This window comes from Rattus rattus, chromosome 8 (genome assembly GCF_011064425.1).
Source record: "Rattus rattus isolate New Zealand chromosome 8, Rrattus_CSIRO_v1, whole genome shotgun sequence".
Lineage (NCBI taxonomy): Eukaryota > Metazoa > Chordata > Mammalia > Rodentia > Muridae > Rattus > Rattus rattus.
In genome coordinates, this window is record NC_046161.1 from 43,986,327 (window position 1) to 44,005,448 (window position 19,122).

The 19,122-nt window shown below is 47.6% G+C and overlaps 1 protein-coding gene across 1 annotated transcript in view; it reads right to left on the reverse strand.

Moving 5' to 3' along the window:
• Positions 1-2,855: 2,855 nt before the first annotated feature.
• The window catches only part of Ncam1 (neural cell adhesion molecule 1), a 294,705-nt gene continuing 278,438 nt past the window's right edge, over positions 2,856-19,122 (reverse strand). Inside the window, 5 exon segments of the mRNA XM_032910851.1 lie at positions 2,856-6,301; positions 7,493-7,878; positions 7,880-8,306; positions 9,284-9,400; positions 10,326-10,533. Coding sequence (XP_032766742.1) covers positions 6,181-6,301; positions 7,493-7,878; positions 7,880-8,306; positions 9,284-9,400; positions 10,326-10,533 — 1,259 coding nt within the window. The 3' untranslated portion in view covers positions 2,856-6,180.

Consider the following 19,122-nt stretch of genomic DNA (forward strand, 5'->3'; position numbering starts at 1 on the left):
CATCCTCCCTCCTTGACTTCGTATCTGAGTCTCTCCTCTTCCAGTGTGCAGGTAGACTTTGTTGTCTATGAGTTCCTATTGTGTCATCCAATCTAGTAAACCCTGTGTGTGAGAGAGAAAGAAAGAGGGGGAGGAGTGGGAGGAGAGAGAGGGAGAGATGGAGGGAGTCGGGAGGGAGAGACATCCTATTGGTTCTGTTTTTCTAGAGAACCCTTCCTAATGCAAGTGAACAAAATCAATCAATATTCAGGTTAGAAATACACCCATTAATGAATTGGAACCATAGGATAACTATAGATATACAATGCCAATACAAATGAACCAAAAAATTCCCTATCAACAGGGTGTCAGCAATTTCTACACAGTAATTGCATACCACACTCTTTATATCAGGAAAATTGATAAGAAACATATGAACATACCCTCCTACCCAGATCTGTTCTCACTATTTGCGGGCCTGTTGCCACACACTTCTGTTTATATTTTACTAACCAAAGTAAGTCACATAGTCAGTCATACCTACTGAAGTGAGCAGAGACATACCAGGCCACCACATGCCTGAAAGGAGGAAAAGTAGAGTGATAGTGCATATAATTCTGACAACCACTCCAGTAGGGGTGTGTGTGTGTGTGTGTGTGTGTGTGTGTGTGTGTGGTATGTGTGTTGTGTGTGTGTGTATATCTGTGTGTGTGGTATGTGTGTGTGTGTGGTATGTGTGTTATGGGTGTGTGGTATATCTGTGTGTGGTGTGTGTGTGTATATCTGTGTGTGTGGTATATGTGTGTGTGTGTGTGTGTGTGTGTGGTATGCGTGTGTGTCTGGTATGTGCGTGTGTGTATGGTGTGTGTGAATGTGTGGCAAGTGTGATATGTATGTATGTGTATGAGTGAGTGTGTGGGAATGTGTGTGGGAATGTGTGTGGTATATGTGCACATGTGTATGTGTTAATGTGTGGTGTGTGTGTACATGTGTATGTGAATGTGTACTATGTGTATGGTATGTGTATATGCGTGTGGTATGTGTATATGGGTGTGGTGTGTGTATATATGTGTGTGTGGTATGCATGTGTGTAGTATGTGCGTACATGTATATGTCTGTGTGTGCATGTTTGTGTACATGTGTATATGGTATGCATGTTTGTGGTATATGTATGCATATGTGTATGTATGTGTGCATGTGTGTATGTGTATGTGGTATGTGTACATGTGTGTGTGGTGTATGAGTGAGGTGTGTGTATCTAGGTGTGTAGTGTATGTATGTGTGTGTGCATGTGGTGTGTATGAATATGTGGTGTGTCTGTGTGTATTGTGTGATATTGTATGTGTGGTATGTATGTGTGCGTGATATCTGTATGTATGCATGTATATATGTCTGCATGTAGTATGAGTGTGTGTGTATATGTGTGCATATGTATGCATGGTATGTTATATGTTATTCTCATACATAAATGTGGCTCTCATCAGAGCTGATCTGCTCACTGGAACATCTTGGAAATGCTCAATACTTCAAGTGGGTCTGATAGAAAGGTAACCCTGAAGAAGGAAGCTCTGGAAAGCAGCTCCCGTGGGTCAGCGAAGACAGTCTTCATTGCATGTCTTGTCCAGTTCTGAATAAGCTGTGGGTTTTTGTTTCCCACCCATCCCTGCCATTTGCAGCTGGGATTTTGGGGTGAAAGAAATCGCATGGATGCATGTGACTTGGTATTAGGATGTAAAACAGAAGAGGCATGCGTCCCCTGCTCTCCATCCCCAAAGATGATTGATCTCATCAAAATATGCAAGTGAGACAGACACATTGGGCATAAAGTGAAGGAGATGTCACCCTCGGATTTGTGCAAAGGCAAAGTAATCCCTGAGTGAATACTGGCTTATATTTTATGACCTACACACATCTATCAGTGAATACTCTCTGTGTTTACAGCAGTGGGTTCCATAGAAAAGTAAGAATATACTATCGCATCCTGAACCTGCAGCCAGGGTTCCTTCAGGAGTCAGAGCCATAGTTTAAGGACACTTCTGACTGTAGAGACTTTGCAGAGTCAGATGGCAGCAGATGCCAGAGAATTTAGTTTGTACTCTTGCCTGCTTCAGCAAATTCCCAGGGCTGAATATTGGCTCCAAACACAGAGCAGGAGGGAGGAGGTATCCACTGTTCTGGAAAATGCCACATGCACCACCTCAAGGCGGTGACTGTGATGCTCAGGTGTTGGTTGTGAGGATAACTTGCTTGATAGTGCTGCCCCCTGGTGATGCGAACAACGCTAACTCTTATTTTCTGAGTTCCCGTTATGAGCCAAGAAAAAAATATGTCAGGCACACACACACTGGGTTGTTCATCAGCCAGTATCAACATCTATGCCCTGGGGACTTCTTACCCAGTAAAAGAGAAAATTGAGTCTTGGGGAGATTAAATAATTCTCCCAAGGTTCGCTAGGAAGCGACAGAATCAGGATCTAAATGAAATCTTTTCTGAATCTCAGGTTTGGGCCCTTTGAACAGGAGCTCCTCTACCAATGTGTACAACATGAACTCAAGATAGTTTTACACACATCCATCTATCCATACATACACATACACATGCACGCACACACACACACACACACACACACACACACACACACACACTTTTGTTGCTGTTGATTTTGAAACATGATCTTACATTGTACCCAGGTGCAGATTCAAGTTCAAACTCATGGCAATTCTCCTGCCTCAGTCTACTGAATATGACGATTACAGATCTGAACTATTACGTGTGTCAAGACACACTAATGTTGCTTACCATGTGCTAAAACAAAGGCAACCACAAACTCTATCCTAAAGCCAACTAACCAACCAAAGAAAACCCAAAAACTAGAACACGGGCATACCTATATTTATTTGCACGCTACTCTCACTGAACAGAAAGAATTCCCAGTTGGACCATAATTGCTTTTTTTTCTTTCAATTTTTATTGAACACAAGTATTCTGACAGAATGCAAAGTCAAAATTCTCAGTTAGTACTCAGTATTTACAGCAGTGGGAATGGAAACAAAGGTGGTGTTGATGTTTCACTCAGTAAAAAGTTTTATAACAAGAGAGAAGGCCCCCGAAGTACAGAATGCTGGGTAAGAATGTTAATGGAGGTGAGATCACCACCATCCAGACGGACAGCTGAGGGTGAGACCCTGGGATGTGGGAGGTTCCATAGAAAATGAGAACATAGAATCCTGTTGGATACACCTTGGCCCTTCAGTAGTGGGAGACCCCACTCATGGCACCTGGGTAGCCTTCCCACAGAACTTGGCCATGCTGGTCTTTATGTGATAAAATGTATGCCACATAGACAGGACACACCGACACTAACATTGGTGGAGTCCGTCCCTCGTTCCAAAAACCAAAACAAACAAACAAACAAAACAAAAACAGAAAACAAAAAACAACAACAAAAACCCAACAGAAAACTAAGTGCTTATTTCTTCACATAAAAGAACAGGTGAGAAATACACTGTCTCCCTCTTTGATTTTTAGAGAGAATACTGCTATGAAAAAAAGAAGAAGAAAAAGGAAGAAAAGAAAACCCGTGCATGCCCGAGACAAACATATGAACAAGGAGAGAGGCATATCAAAGTGTGGGCAGTCTTGGATTCCAGCAAATGGTAGGGCCAGTGTTCTGGAAGTCAGCTACTCTGGGCCACGTAATTTTGGGGTTGGCCATACCTCTGTCTTTTCCTATCGTCAGTGTTGAGCTCAATTTGTCCAACCACAAAGTGAAATACACCATTTCCAGGAGGTACAGTGTGCCCTTGGCCTAGTGGGTCAAGCCACCGACTTCATAATATGGGAAAGAGATTTCCCAGGACAGGCTGTGGCCTGGGGAGTCTGCCCACACCACAAGGTGGTGCTAGCCACCGCTCCCATTCTGCTATGTGCCCTCAGAGTTGTCTACCTGTCAGCTCTTCCTGAAGACCAGTGCATGTGGACTGTGGATCTGTGTGGGCCCTGGAATGAAAGGTGCCCGGCTGAGTGTTCTGGGATCCTCCATTTCCATCCCCGGGAGCTGAGAAAATGCAAAATAACCCCACACTGAGCAAATGACAAGACCATTATTTTTCACAGTTTGAAATTATAATCTAGTATCACCACTGGTCACACTGCAGAAGTGTCAGAACACTGGGGTGTGTGGCCCACAGAGTGAACACGGGGACGTCTGGCCATCCAAACCTCTTGTCACTTCGTATTTGGGAAAGGAACACTCTGTCTTGGGGGACATCAGTTGGCTTGGTGGCCTCTTCATCAGCATCACTGTGTTTTATTGCCTATTGAAAGGCTTTGATTCCGGTTTCCTTTTGGGATTTGTTTGTTTTGTTTCCTGAATAGTTGTTTGTTTTTTTTTTTTTATTTTTTTTCTGAACTATCTGCTATACCTTCCACAACCAAACTATGTTGAAGTTTTATTTCAATACTATGACAAAAACACGTTTCACACTAAAATATTCACGCATCCACAGTGCACAAGCTTGCGGTTCTAAAGCAGAATGAAAAACAAAAGCAAAACTTCTATACAAAGAGCTGGCTTTTCCCTTCTCCCCCCCTCCCATCCCCCTGAAAGTTTCTGTATTTTCCCCCCCACTTGGTTTCCGATCCAGGAGAGCTGTATTTTAACTCCAGACGATATTTATTTTGTTTTGTTTTTGTTTTTTACAAATGTTGCCTAACTGAACAGAAGGCCGATGTCACTTTACTTCAATAGATTTCCAAAAGGAGACACTACTTCCCTGAAGCACACGCGCTCTTCCGCTCAAATCTAGATTCTGGGCTCTAAAGGAAATGGTATGTATATATTTTTATTTGGCTTTCTACAAAAAGGGGGTGCCTGGGGTAGAAAAAGAAAAGAAAAAAGAAAAAAAAAAAGAAAAGTGTGTTCACCAAGACCAGCCCCAACTATACAATCTTCTCTGCTTCATTCAACAAAGCCAAAGGAGTCCTTCAGAGGAAGGGTGTGCAGACACCTGGGAGGCAGGTCCAGTGTCACAGACACAGGCAGGTGGCAGCTAATCTGAAAGTGGTCTAACATCCCCCATTCCCCACCCCCCAAGAAACAGCAACAGAAATAAACAGGAGGGGGGGAGGGGAAGGCAAAATCAGTTCAGAAGGAGAGGCTTTCACCCCAGTTTGACACAGGTAAAAACTGCATTGAATCAGAATCAGCAGGGGTCGGGTGGGGGATGGTGGGGACGGGGGGGTAGGGGGGGGGATAGAGCCACTGTAAACAATCATCCTTTGTAACCTTCACCCACACTGAAAACAACCTGGGAGGGTTCTACCTGCCTCTATGGGGTACCTGTTGCTTAAAGAAAAAAACAAGGGTTGGGGGGGCAGCTATTTTACACGGACATTAAACACAACCAAGGTCAAACGTCTGTCAACTTGTAAACACTGGAAAGCAAACTTGGAAAAGAGGAAGAAAAGGAAAGAAACAGTGGAGGAGAAACCAAAAGCGAGAGAGAAATCGAATAAGCTGCGATTTTGGCATTCTTCCTAAGAAACAGGAGTCTACATGGGAACTGAACGCAGCTAGCTAGAGTGCCACACTTTGCATACGGAACAAATACAAAGTGAACGGAAAGTATAACTTATTTGTGAGGTCTACAGAGTCCCAACTTGACTGAAAGTATAAAAATAAACTGTGGACTTGGTTCACTCGGTTAGTCTAAGATCTTGGAAGCATTTTTCTGAAACTGATCTGTGCCAATCCAGTAACACCAATTGCAACCTTCCCGAGCGAGCCTAGATTTTTTTCTTTTTCTTTTTTTCTTTTTTTTTCTCTCTTCAGTCTGAGCTTCCTAGATTCTTAATTTGGGGCCCTTTTGTTTGATTTTTAAATGGTTTCAGGGAACGGAGTGTCCTAGTTTGGCTGTGGGTTTAACCTTTTTGTCTCTTTTTTTTCTTAACAAGTGAGTGTGCAACAAAGGAGCCCTTTCTAGAAACCTACAAAAAGGCAATCCCATGTTTATCTGGTTTTTGTTGTTTTTTTAAAAGGCAAAAGACACTAGAGGAGTGAGTGTGTGTGTGTGTGTGTGTGTGTGTGTGTGTGTGTGTGTGTGTGTGTGTGAGAAAGAGAGGGGGGGGTTATTTGGGGATGCTCTGGTGAAGCCGCTGTGTCAATTTGTTATTTTGATCTTTGCTTTTTGCTGGTACCCATCATGCTTTACTCTCATTCTCTTTCGTTTGTGTGGCTTCATTGGGGACGGTCTTGACTTCAGTTGGCGCTGGCTTTGCTTCTGACTCCTGGGGCTCGGACTTTGTTTCTACAGGACCCTTCCTGCAGAGAAACAGAAACAGTGTTGCTAAGACTTTGTAGAGCTCGGCAAACACTGCCCTCCTCCCCACTCCCTCTCCCCAAGCCACTCCGGGTGGGGGAGGCTTCAGTTGCTGCTCCAACATCTTGCACACAAATTGAAATCACCTGAGAGTTCTCCAAATGACTCATGCCTGGGGCATGTCCCCAGATATCCTGGGTCCAGTGACTTTAAAGTCAAGAACATTCGTTTCCTCCTCCAGCCTTAACTTTCCCCAGCCCATGTCCTACCATGACAAGTGGAAGCACAGTGGCTCAGCCTGCTAAAAGTCGGGTGCCCCAGGCTCTGCCTCTGGTACCGGTTCCAAGGATCTCTACCATAAACCACTTCTCTTTTGCCTGCCCCCAACACTGCATCCCATACTGTTTCAGGGCGGTGACTCTGTGGTGGCTTGAGTAGGGTGAGAGACTGCTGTTACCACGGCGGCAAGAGGCTAGCATGGGCCTGCTTGCTCCAAGAGACGGGAAGGGACAGTCACACTGACCTGTATAGAAAGGCGTGCCTGTGTCTCCACAGGTTTCACGTGACAGGGTCGAGCATAAGGACAAGCTAGAGCAAGTGCTCCAGTGCACTCAGCACCACACTACAGAAACCTGAAGGTTGAGAACTCCAGCACGGAGACAGGCATGAGTGTCTGAGAGGCTTGGGTAGGGGAAGAGTGAGCCTCACAGCCAGTGTGGGACAGAGCTCTCTGTGGCTGCATCCTCCTGGAGCAAGCACCTCATCAGTGGTAGCTCATTTCTTTTTGAATACCACAGTGCCATTCTTGGGAGGCCTTGGCCTGGGCCCAGATAACACACACAACTATGGGCCCAGCATGGCATATAAAGGCACCGTGGCCTCTGAAGTGCCTTCTCAAACTCCACTCATCAGTGGCCCAACTGCAAAGGCATCCCTGGGGGAAAACAAGTAAGGCCAGGATGATGAGGGTGGAACCTAACGAACATGACCTAGTTGTCAAGCTGGCAGCTGCTTTGCCCGTTCCCCATCACCTGCCCCTGTTCCTGCCTCATCCCAGGCCCCTGGCTGACAGTTGTCTCACAGAAGCCCTGCAAAGAGGCTGAGGGCACATCAAACACAGAGGACATAACACAGCACAGACACACATCACTCCAGGACACAACCCAATGACAGTGGACAAAGAGAGGCCGTACTCGGTCTTTGCTGGTGCGGGAGGCACAGCGCTGTCTGCAGTGGAAGGAGCAAGCTCAGAGGCTTGTCCACTGGCCCCAGTGGCGGGAGCAGGAGAGCCCAGGGCTGCAAAAACATCCTTTGCAAGGTCAATATCTGGGGTCTTGAAGTTCCCTTCGTCCATTTTTAAGTCCTCGCCCTGGGAAGGGTTTGTGGTGCTGACGGAGGGAGCCTTGCTCTTCGGGCTAGCAGGGGCTGTGGCTGCCTCAGGTGGGTTCTTCACGGTGCCAGGCTGGGTGGGCTCTGGGTCCAGACCTTTGGTGCTGGGGGCTTCCTGCTTGGCCTGGGGGGCTTCTGTGGCAGGGGCGGCTACTGCTGCTAAGGGGCTGGCTGCCCCGGCTGGAGTGGGGGGTGGGAGTGGGGGAGGGCTTACTGGTTGCAGGGACCTTGGCGGTCTCTCCCGCACTGGCAGGCGTGCTAGGACTGAGTACAGCTCCTTGGTTAGCCAGGACAGTGGAGGACAGATTGCTAGCAGAGGGAGCTGAGGTTGGGGTATCACTCAGGTCAACAAGAGGGGCAACTTTTGGGGCTGAGGCTGGGGGCGAGGAGGATGAAGCAGTGACACCCTTGGAAGGGGTGGCCTGACCAGCGGGCACAGAATTTGACTCTGGCACGGTTGTGGCCGGTGGGGCAATACTGGAGGTCAGTGTGGTGGTCTCACTGGTAGGGCTGTTCTGAGCAGTGGCAAAGGTTTCGGTGATAGTGTCAGAGTTAGTGGTGACGGTGGTGACAGAAGGCAGCATGTCCTCGACAGTGGCTGTGGTGTCGGCAGGCAGCCTGTGGGGAGGACAGGAAGTAGAAAGAGAATAGACAATGAAGCTGAAACATGACAGAGAAGCCAGAAAGAAGCTGAGGAGAGGAGCGGTGGGAGAGCATGCAACCATACACGGGCTGGAACACGGGCCCACGGAGAAACAAGGACGAAGAGGAAATACACGCCCCAGGCGGGCAGAAGAGGACACAGGAGACAACAAAGAACGTGGCAGCCTCAAAGGGACCTGCTAGCCTTCCTCCATGCTGACGCCCCTCAGCTCTCTGCACAGGACTCCAGTCCCCTACTGGTCTGTCTAGTGTTCTCTCATGCTGCTCTGGATCTCCACTCTAGGTTGAGGCGGCTGACGTCCATCATCCACCTCTCTAGGCTTCTGGAGCCCCCTTGGAACGGGGTCCAGCTACCTTACACTTCTTCCTAGGCAGGGATGGGGAACGCCAGATTGAGGAGGACCGGTGCTCCAAAAGGCTCCTATGTGTCAAGGGCTCTTCCAGCCATAGGTTTGTGTTTCTGTGAGTTGTATTTCCTTCAAGGCCATCAGATCCTTGGTAGCCTTTGGGCAGAACAAACATGGCTGGTCAGAACCCCTGAAGATCTCCAAGGTTTCTGAGTGCGAGACGACCAAGGAACCACACCAGGTCCTGAAGATTTTAAAGAAATCCTAAATGAAATGGGCTCTCTCTCAATGAGGTTAAGCCATTCTTAGAATTTGTGTGGAATTTTGGAATACTCCAGGGAGCTCGCTTAGGCAACAAGTCTGGCAAGGCACCCACTATGATCCAAGGAGAAGCAAGAATGTCTTCTCTCTCTGGAGAGTGGGTTCAGACATTGTCTAGCCAGAAGGTCTTCTGACCCAGGGCCCCAGAGCTCTGACTTCCTTGTTTGGCCTGGAGCCGAGGGTGAGAAGCAGGGAAGGTTGGGGTAGGGTGATAAAGTGGATTTGGGGTTCTACTGAGGCAGCCGTCGTTCCTAGTCCACGTACTCGGGCTCTGTCAGTGGTGTGGTCTCGTTGGGCTCTGTGTGCTTCCCTCCGTCATGGTTTGGAGTCCGTTCCTCCTCCGTTCGGACCTCTACAATGGGTTCTTTAGACTCATCTTTCCTGTGGAGAGAGTTCCCCTGGTTAGATCCCAACATGGCTTCAGAAGGGAAGTCCTCTTAGGAAGGAGCTGAAACGAGGGGTATTGGGGTCTGGCCTGTGTCTCTGCAGCAGTCCAGTCCCTATGCATAAGGCAATCGGCCTTCCCTCACCCCTCCCTCAGTTCTCCCATCGGTACTTTAGGACGAGGAAACATATACCTTGCCTAGTTATGAGAACTAAGTGAGATGATTCCTATAAAGTTTTTAAAAGCACAGTGCAGATAAATGCTCAACTGCAAACCCATGTGCACGCGTGTGTATGCATGCATGCAAATGTATTTGTAACTGTGCATACACAGACCTGGGTGCAGACGTGTATCTATATATAAAGAGTTACTGCATGTAGGGGTGTAAAACAACTTGTCTTCTCCCCCCATCCTTTCTCAGCTTGCTACGACAGCCTCCTTTACCCACGGACTTCAACATCTAACTAGCCAGCAGACGCTGCCAGTGGGAAGAACATGTACATCGTCCCTCTAAAGGGAGAGGAATTTGTACTCATTTTCCTCCCTTTGGTACCCTAGAGCCAGAATACAGGGTCTTGCTTTCAGTAGAGGGGAGCCAAGTATTTGAATGGTAAATGACTGACAGAGAGAGAGAGAGATTAAGTATATTCCCCCAATGCTGGTTCCCGCCATCACAGCTCCTCTCCAGGTTTAAACCTGACAAGTTCCACCTCTTGACCTCCTCAGGAATTTTCAAATCTTTATGAGATTTTAGAACCTAGGGTAAGTCAGAGACACCGCTTTTCAAACTTGTCACCCCACCTGGCCTTAAACCCATGCGTTGAGTAGGGGAGGTCACCACAGCATTCTCAGATAGCACAGAGCTAGGCCCTGGGCTGGGGCAGAGCCCACACCCCTCTGACAGGATGGATTTGTACTCACGAGAAAGCAGCCTTGCCCTCCTCCATGTCTTTGCCCTTGGCTCCGGGCCCCGCTTTGCCGCACAGGTTAACAGCGATGCACATGAGCAGGCCACACTTGTTCAGGAAGTAGCAGGTGATGTCCATGACCACCAGGAGTAGGACGAAAATGACAATGAGGATGCCCACAATGGCGCCTGTGCTCAGGCCTGCGGTGGGGCTGCCATTGGCTTAAGTGGGAGAGAAATGGTCGGTGGTTAACAGGTTTGCCTATGAGCCCCTGACCCTATGAACAACTGTCTCTGGGGTGGAGTAGGACCCTGAGCTCTCTGAGCCTAAGAACAGCCATCCTTGGGGTGGAGTAGGGCCCTAAGCATGAAGCCAAGGCATCTGTGACCAGTGGCACCTTCCTCGGGGCCTTCTTATATCTGGTGCAGGGACAGTAGCTTCTCTGTACTTTTTCAGATGGGGCGTGGTTGCCTGATCTCATGCAGGACACAGGGTTTGAGGACTCCCACAAATTAAGATGACTCTGAACCTCCTCTGTAAGGCATGTGCTCAACTGGTCTTCATGAATCCTGGAAGCCCAGTAGGGTAGTATTTGAGGACACTGAGTGAAGGCGAATCCAAGAGGGCCCTGGACCAATCTCTGGACCAATGCAATATTTGTTTTTCTAGTTCATCAGGTGGTGCCTGCTGGCTTCAGGCTATGTTATGGCTCTAGGCTCAGTGACAGGCAGGGTCCCACATGGGGTTCCGAGGACTGTCTTGGGTCTTGTGAAGATGGCAGGCCTAATGGGATGCCCATGTATGATTTAACTTCCTCTCTTTTCTTGAAAAGTTAATCCAAAAGACTTCACCCATGAGGGAACCAGGGCTCAGTTTATCATTTCTTGTGCTCAGGAGGTTGAATGTGACCTATGCAACTGTGGAGACACATCAGCCTCCCCAAGGCCCCACGGGTAAGACGAAGGGTCTGGGAATACTCACCGTGTAGGTGCCAGGCATTCTGGGAGCCGACTTCCGAAAACCTGTAGACTTACCCAGATCTGCACATTCTCACAGACAGTCACACCCACGCACAGGACAAATGTCCATGGACTCACAGTCTCACATCCCGACAGCACCCGGCCTCCTAACTCTGGCTGGGGCTTCACTGTCTAGTTCCCCTGGTGACCATTAGCAGCCCTCTGAGGTCTTGGCCTATAGATTCTCCCACAGAAGGACCCTGTGTGAGCTCCCTGTGTGGCTTCACCGACACGAATTTTCTGGGAGGGACCCACTGACTCTAGCTGACTCCCATCAGTGGGAAGTGGTATTGTGGGAAGCAAAATGTAAACCATTGTGGGGACAATAGTCTCAAACTGACACAGGGCACTTCTCATTCATTTGTCCCATTCCATTCTACCAGTAGACCCTGCTTGATGTTTCGTGTGCTCCCAAGGGATTAAGGACACTCAGATCCTCAGACTGACTGCAAGACCTACAGCTGACACTACTAAGGGATTGGCCCCAACTGTCTTCGTAGTCAGTATACTATACTTTGACAAATGTCTTCTAAGACTAGACCGGCAGCTTACCAATCTTAGGCCATCCCTCCAGGCAAGGGTAGGGATGGTCCTGCCTGTGGGTGACTGTTTTTCTTTGAATACTGTTGGAGATTTGGGACTGGATCTCACTGGCTAGGGACTCTGGTCCTTTTGCCTTTCCTTTCTGAGAGCTGCGTTGATGTGCACCACCACACTCTCCGTCCCTCCTGTAGCCTGTGCTCTGCTGTACTAGGCTGCCTCACCAAGGTACTGTAGTGTTTCTTAGGGGTTTCCACTGTTCCTAGTTTCAAGCTTCAATTCTGGCCCAGAATGCAAGAGAGGGACGCTCACACCGACTCCTCTCGGGGCCCTGGGGCCTGAGCTGGAGGAGACTCCAGGTTCACAGATGGTTTTACTCTTTAGGACCTCAGCTTGTTTCCCGTTCTTTCTTCCTCAGGACTTTGGGCTGGTCCTTTCTAATCCTTCACTAGGCTCTCCAGCTGCTGTCTCTGAGATGGCCCAAGATGAATAAAAGATACACTAGCTACCAGGCGTGTCGGGTTTGGCATCAGGAAAGCTGCTCCTGACTTCAGCCCTCAGTTAGAGGGACTCATTCTTCCAGTGCACATGTGAGAACTTCTCCAAAACCTCACTCTTGTACAGGAAAGGGAGGAGACACCTTGACCCCTTAATCTTTAGGATCCCAAGGGTTTCCTTGAATAGGGAAGTCTTAGCCTCAGCCTCTGACACCTAATAGGTGTCCAGTGCCTACTTCATGAGGAAAGAGCTAAAGTATGAAATTTGTTTTTCTTGGGTGGGGGGAGTACCTATGAATTTTTGTACTTAGTGGCATTCTTAAAATTTTTTTTTGAGAGCAAGTCTTGTTTCTCTCTATCCCGGATTGTCTGGGGCTCGATGTGAAGCTCCAGCTAGCCCCACATTTATGAGACCCTTGCTGTCTCGACCTCTTGATTGTCCTGATTACAGACACAGCCTACCACGTCCATCTCAACAGCAATGGTTTTTATCTTGAGCTCCATACATAAATACCGTTCTACATGACTGCTCATCCCTTAACTCCTGAGCCACATCTCTAGCTTCATGGCTGCTCATCTCTTCAAAGAGGAAAATTAAACTGTGGAAAAGCTATTCTGAGGGGGAGTGTACAGCAGCTGGACAGCGTCTGCTCTGGGCCCAGCAGAACCGGCTGGAGGTTTCTCCACTGGGCCTAAGCATATTTGAATGAATGTATCCAAGGCTGAAGAACATAATGCCACAGAAGCAAAAACGTAGATCAGTGGTTTCCCTTTGGTTTGATGCAAAATTTAAAGCCTTTCTCGGCCTGTCTGGTCTCACTTGTGTCATGGCTTTTGTGTGGATCCCCCACCCTTGTAAACTAGGGTCTGACTTTCTATAGTGTATTCTAGCCCAGGTTGGACTGCACGCTGCCCGATGAGCATGACAGCCTGTCACCTCCCCAGGGCTGGCTGGCAGTTTAGCTATGCTGTCTAACAGGGCCTCGGGCTTCATGGTATCTTCTTGGACATCTATTTCTTTATCTAACAAGGTACTCTGCTTCATTCTCTTCTTGCTCCCATCTGCCTTGTTATCTCCCTGAGCATTTATATGCATGCATGCTACTACTGCATGGCTTCCCTAGAACATTCAGGCAGGTACCCACTCACTTCTCTGTCTCCCCAGCAGCTAGTGTGACTCTGACTTTGGGCAAATGTTCACAGAATATTTACTGGGTGAGTGAATGAGTCTTCAGCTTGGGAATGAGAAAAATCATTCTAAACATTCAATTGTGTGCTATGGGGGGAAAGGACCTGTATTCTGTACGGCATCTTTAGATACTACTACAGGGGGAGGAGCAGACTACAGTGAAGGAGTGGCAAGCATAGGGAGTCAAACAGAGCGAGCTGCCTTGGAAGCTCTGATTCCTCTGTTTCTGGAAACCATTAAGCAGAGTCCAGACACTCTCTTGACAGAGATGTTGTATCTCTGAGGATGGTCTTGGATGAGATACCTGTATCTAGAAGGGCCTTGGATGGAGGATGACCTGCAAATCTTTTTCAACCATACATACCTCATTTCAAACTAAAATTGTATAGTGGTCCACACACGATACTGTTTCCAAGATGCCAGTCTTCACTGTGTGTATTGGGAGGTTTTTTTTTTTTTTTTTTTTTTCCTGGAAGACTGGAAATGCTGGTAGCCTCTATCTTTACCTATTGATTTTTGCAATTTTGATTTTCGTGAAAATCCAATGCCCTTTAACACTTAGCAGTGATTCTCTGCCTATGGTGGGGTACCTGAGGGGGGGGCTTCTTAAATTCTTAGAATCTGGGGCTCTTCATTCTAGAGCCAGAACCACTGGGGGTGAGAGCAGGAACTAGGATTTGAACAAGTGTCCAGGTCACATGAGGGCCACCATTCCTAAGCCTTCCCTGTCCATAATCCTAGTCCTCAAACCCTGATTCTAGGGTTTATCGCCAAAGGGGCCATGAGCCGCTCCATGTCTCAGACATATCAAATTTGATCAGATAGAGATGGAGAGAGAGAGAGAGAGAGAGAGAGAGAGAGAGAGAGAGAATATGCAAAGACTCTTTCCTGAAAGGGGCTACCAGCCCACCATTTCCAAGGACCGATTCTTCTACAGGAAGTGAGTACTCCCAAAGCTGGAGGGAATGGTGGTGCTCCTGACAGAGATATGGGAACAAGAGGAGGCTATGTACAAAGTCAAGGGCACGGAGTCAGGAGAGAGCACATCTTTGCGGGTATTACAGAGTAGTTTAGTCTAGGGAACTAGTGGGACAAGGTCTAGATCTTGCATCCTATTGAACAGACTGGAAAAGGAAAAGCAAAGAAAACCTTGTCAGATGTCTGTCTTTGCTGTGACTTCCATTGTGCCCTCCCCGACAAGCCCAGCACATAGGTACCTAGCACCTAAAGGAGACTTCTTGGGGGCAGCTTTTACACATCTCCCTGGGTAAGAGCTGCCATGAGCAGTGCCTGGCTGGGGCTGTCAACTGTCAGTAGTTACTGGCTTGAAAGCCTGCATTCAAAGCAGGAATTGGTTTGTGTGTGTGTGTGTGTGTGTGTGTGTGTGTGTGTGTGTGTGTGTGTGTATTTTTTTATCTTGTGCCTTTAAATGGATCTCACATTTTCCAGGTGCCCAGCTGGGTCTGAGTTATTGTACAGAAGTTGTGGCCCCAGTATGACTGTCAGACCACCAGAATGGTTGAACTTGCAAGCTAGTCTCCTCACAAACCTCTTGTACGTCTGCTGGCTATGCATAGAATGCAGAAGCTCACATTAGTTCATATCTATCATAAGATGTGTGTGTGTGTGTGTGTGTGTGTGTGTGTGTGTGTGTGCTTGTAAGCTTGTTCATGTGTACTGTTAGGGGGAGAAAAGATCACTGCATACCTGGAAGACCTTGCTAGAGAGTTCTGCAGCTGGTGGAAAATGCTACCCCTGATCTAATCTTCAGAATCACTCCCTCCCCACTTTTGCAAAGGCTCATTCCTTTCCCATTGTCTCCTGAGGATTCCCGGGAAACAGAGAACCTGACACCCACAGGATCACTTAGGAAGGTACAATGATTTTCACAAGAAAATATCTTCGACTAGAACTCTCCTCACCAAGTAATCAGTTACCAAGTACATATGAGGCAGAGGGAGAGGAGTTTTTTTGTTTTTGTTTTTGTTTTTTTATCACTGTGTTGGACACAAAAGTCAAAGAAAATCAAAACACGCTGCTGGGTTTACACGAACTGTTATATCCTTTAATAATGCAAAGGTGTAAACTTCATAAAGTCTTGCTGATTATCTACACAATGATGTTAGCATTCTTATTAGTAGAAAAATGTGATCTGAACCTGCTGTATAAATATTCCAAAAAAATATGAGCAGAGAACCCTCATGAAGATACACGGTGTACGGTCTGTACTAATACACAGTGCAGAGGTGGGGGGGGCAAGCTTACTCCCTTGGAGATTCCTGGGAGCTGCTCTCTTAAAGACTCCTGGCTGGGCCAGGAGTCACAGCCTTCATATGGAGGGACACGGTGTCTGACAGGGGCTAGCGCACAATAAAGCTGTGTCTGGTAGGGCACACGGTTACAAGCCACAAGTCAGCTGGAATAAACCAGCTGGGTCCTGTGTCTGCTGAGAGCATAGAACCATGATATGGCTCTGGAAGTTTAGGTTGATCTCCAAAGGTCCCTCTAGGAATATTGACACTATCCATCTCCTGTGAGTGGGTCAGAGATGAGGCTGAGGCAGACTTCTCTGAGCTGAGTTCTCCTAGAGTGAATTCGTGTGACATCTGTCCAGGGTCATCTGAAGAGGACAATGGTGGGACCTCTCTTGCCCTCCCTGACACTTTCCTTAAGTGACCTGTGACTCTCACATCAGGCCTTGAAGCCCATTTTTTTTTTTCCTCTGCTGTACTGCCCCAGGGCCACCTTGTTTCACTGAGCTGGTGGGAAGAGGCCACGGGCCCAGAGCAGAGGTTCATATTGGAGAGAGGGGCACTGTCAATTTTAGCTGCTGACCAGTGTGAAAGCTTCTATGTTGAACACTTAGGGATACTGGCAGGTGGCAACACACCACACCAGCAGGTGGCAACAGCCTGCAGACCACAATTCGGAGTCATTTGTCTTCCCAAAGGCAAAGGCTAGTCTTTGAGCAATACAAAAAAAAAAATAACAACAGAAACAAAATGGGTAAAGAACCAAAGAGAACATAAATTAAACTTCCGTGGAGATGTTCAGAGATGAGATAGGTAGAATGACGGGCGCCATGTGAGGGGAGGGAGTTTTTATTCATTAGAAGGTCCATCACACGCTGATACTATTGGGTGGGGTTCAGCCTTGGCTCTCCTGTATCCAGTTGTGACATACCCACCTCCTCTTCTGGGTGATTGCCCAACAGCAACAGGAGTTCCTGGCTTTTCATAAACATTTAAAAAGTGTCATGGAGGCCAGTAGGCAAGCTGGGGCACCCCGGAAGTGCTGACAGGCACACTGCCTGATTTATTAATACTGTAGGGGATTCGAATGTTCCTCCACCCCTTACCTTGTGCTCTTTGGAGCATGCAGGGAAATGGTGGGGAGGGTGACTGGATTCACAGTGGATGCTTCCAAACTGCCCAGTATTCTGTGCTTATGGTGATGATGGTGGTCACGGCTGGACCTGCCACCAGGACCTGGAGGTTTAGTGCTCATTGGAAGCATCCTACTGTGGAGTGGAATAATCAAGTTTACTGGGAATCAGATGGCAAAGCCCATTCCTTTCGGGCATTCACAGAGGCAGCAGAAGATGTTGAGACTAACACCAGCCCTTTCCAGAATGTTCATCAGCTCCAGAGAACAGATGATTTTAACTTTTCCCACCGCCTGGGCAACAGGGGATTTAATTTGCCTATCAGGTCAGCAGAATGCTCAGGCGAGTCACCCCAGGGGGCTCTTTCAACATGGGTACTTAAATACTTAAATGCAGGCGAAGCTAACTACTTGTCCAAAGGTGGTAGGCGCAGTGTTAAGAGACGAGGGACCCACGTGTTGACCTTCGCGATAATCTGAGCCAAGCTTTAGATGTCTAGAATTTCTCTACTGTTGAACTTTAGGTATGAACAACAGTAGAGACACAAGCAACAGATGGTAGTAACGTCTCCATAAACCTTGCACAGTGTTGTTTTTTTAAAAAATAGTATTGGAAGAAAGATCTCTCAAAATTCTCTTCTTCACATATATTCTTTACTACTATTAAAAAGGGGACAGATTCCATAAGAAGTGACAAAAAAAGTATCACCTAATGACAAAAATCTCAGGAGGTAAATCTGTTTCCAATCACCGAGACCTTTCTTGTTCACCCAGGACACTTGCTCAGTGGCCGTGGCTGGGCAAGTGTGGTCCTGCCAGGTTCTTTCAAAGAGGGACAACTGATCATTTTCATAGGAACTGGGGTTTTAATCAAATATAATGTGGTGTGTGTGTGTGTGTGTGTGTGTGTGTGTGTGTGTGTGTGTGTGTGTGTGTTTTCAAGTTCCTAACAGAGCAAAAGAAGAGTCATTGCAGAGAAAAGCAATGAGACCAAGGTGTAGGAGGTGGAGCTTCCTCCCAGGGTGGCTGCAGGTGCCAAGCAATGGGTCCCAGAGGAAAGGTGGTTGTTGAGACATAAATTTGGCAGTGGGGATGTCCCAGTGACGTCCGGGGTGACAAGTGTGACGGCAGACACACGGGGAGGGGAGTTGTGGGAGGGGAGGAAAGAGAAGGCAGAGACAGAAACAGAGGAAAAAAAATAGATAAAAAAAGAAAGGAAAAATAGGTCAAATATAGAAAAAACAAGAATCCAAGGTTAATTCAACTTAGTAAGTTAGGCTGACAAAAGTTAGAGAGTTCAGCGCTCTATCAACATCATAGGCCGGGTCAGCAGCTCAGCAAGGCCAGAAGCAGCATAGCAGGTTAATTTGGGGGTCGGGGCCAGCGAGCAAATGAAATTAAAGTGAGAGAACAGGAGCCTCTGTGGTAGAACAGCAGGGTCAGAGCAGGAGAGGGTTACCTCTTGCTAAGACGAAGCCTCTTAGGAGCAGGCTGGGAGAATGTTCTTCGGTGTCTAGGTTCTGCGTGTGGAGGTCGATAGGCAGTGGAGAGCTGCACTATGGTCAGAACACTGGCAATCTGGAGAGCCGAGGCAAACCTGTCTTTCTACCGTACAAATCCCACCATCATCCATGTGTGAGGGTCCTGACCATCTTACCTTCTACCACCCTGCCAACCATGGAATTCGATCACAAATGTACATCTTGTAATGCAAAGAGGTTTTGTTCTCCAATTCCAATAAAATGGCCAGGATGGTCCAATCAGAGTCAAGTCCTTTTAGCACTTGGACAGCAGGCACAGAGTCACCATGGACAAGGCAAGTCCTCTTAACCCTATTTGGCTCTAACGGAAGCCTGGATGATGTTCTGCAAGGCCTGTGCAGGTTGAACACTCTAGCATTTTTCTCTTTCATGAAGGAAACCTAGAAGGTGAAGTTGCTGGCAGTGCCCAGCCTGAGAACACAGCGTGCCCAAGCACACTGTCCATCAATCTCATCTGGGGAAGAACCAGCTGATGGCCTGTTACCAAGGGTTTAATCTAAGCCTCACTATTCCCTGAATCCTAAGAGGTTCAAGTATGAATCTGGACAGATGTGTATGTCACACTCTTGATTTCAGTGGAAAACTATCCAAAGAACACAGGAAAGAAGAGACAGAGGAAAAGCAGGGCCACCTCCATTTA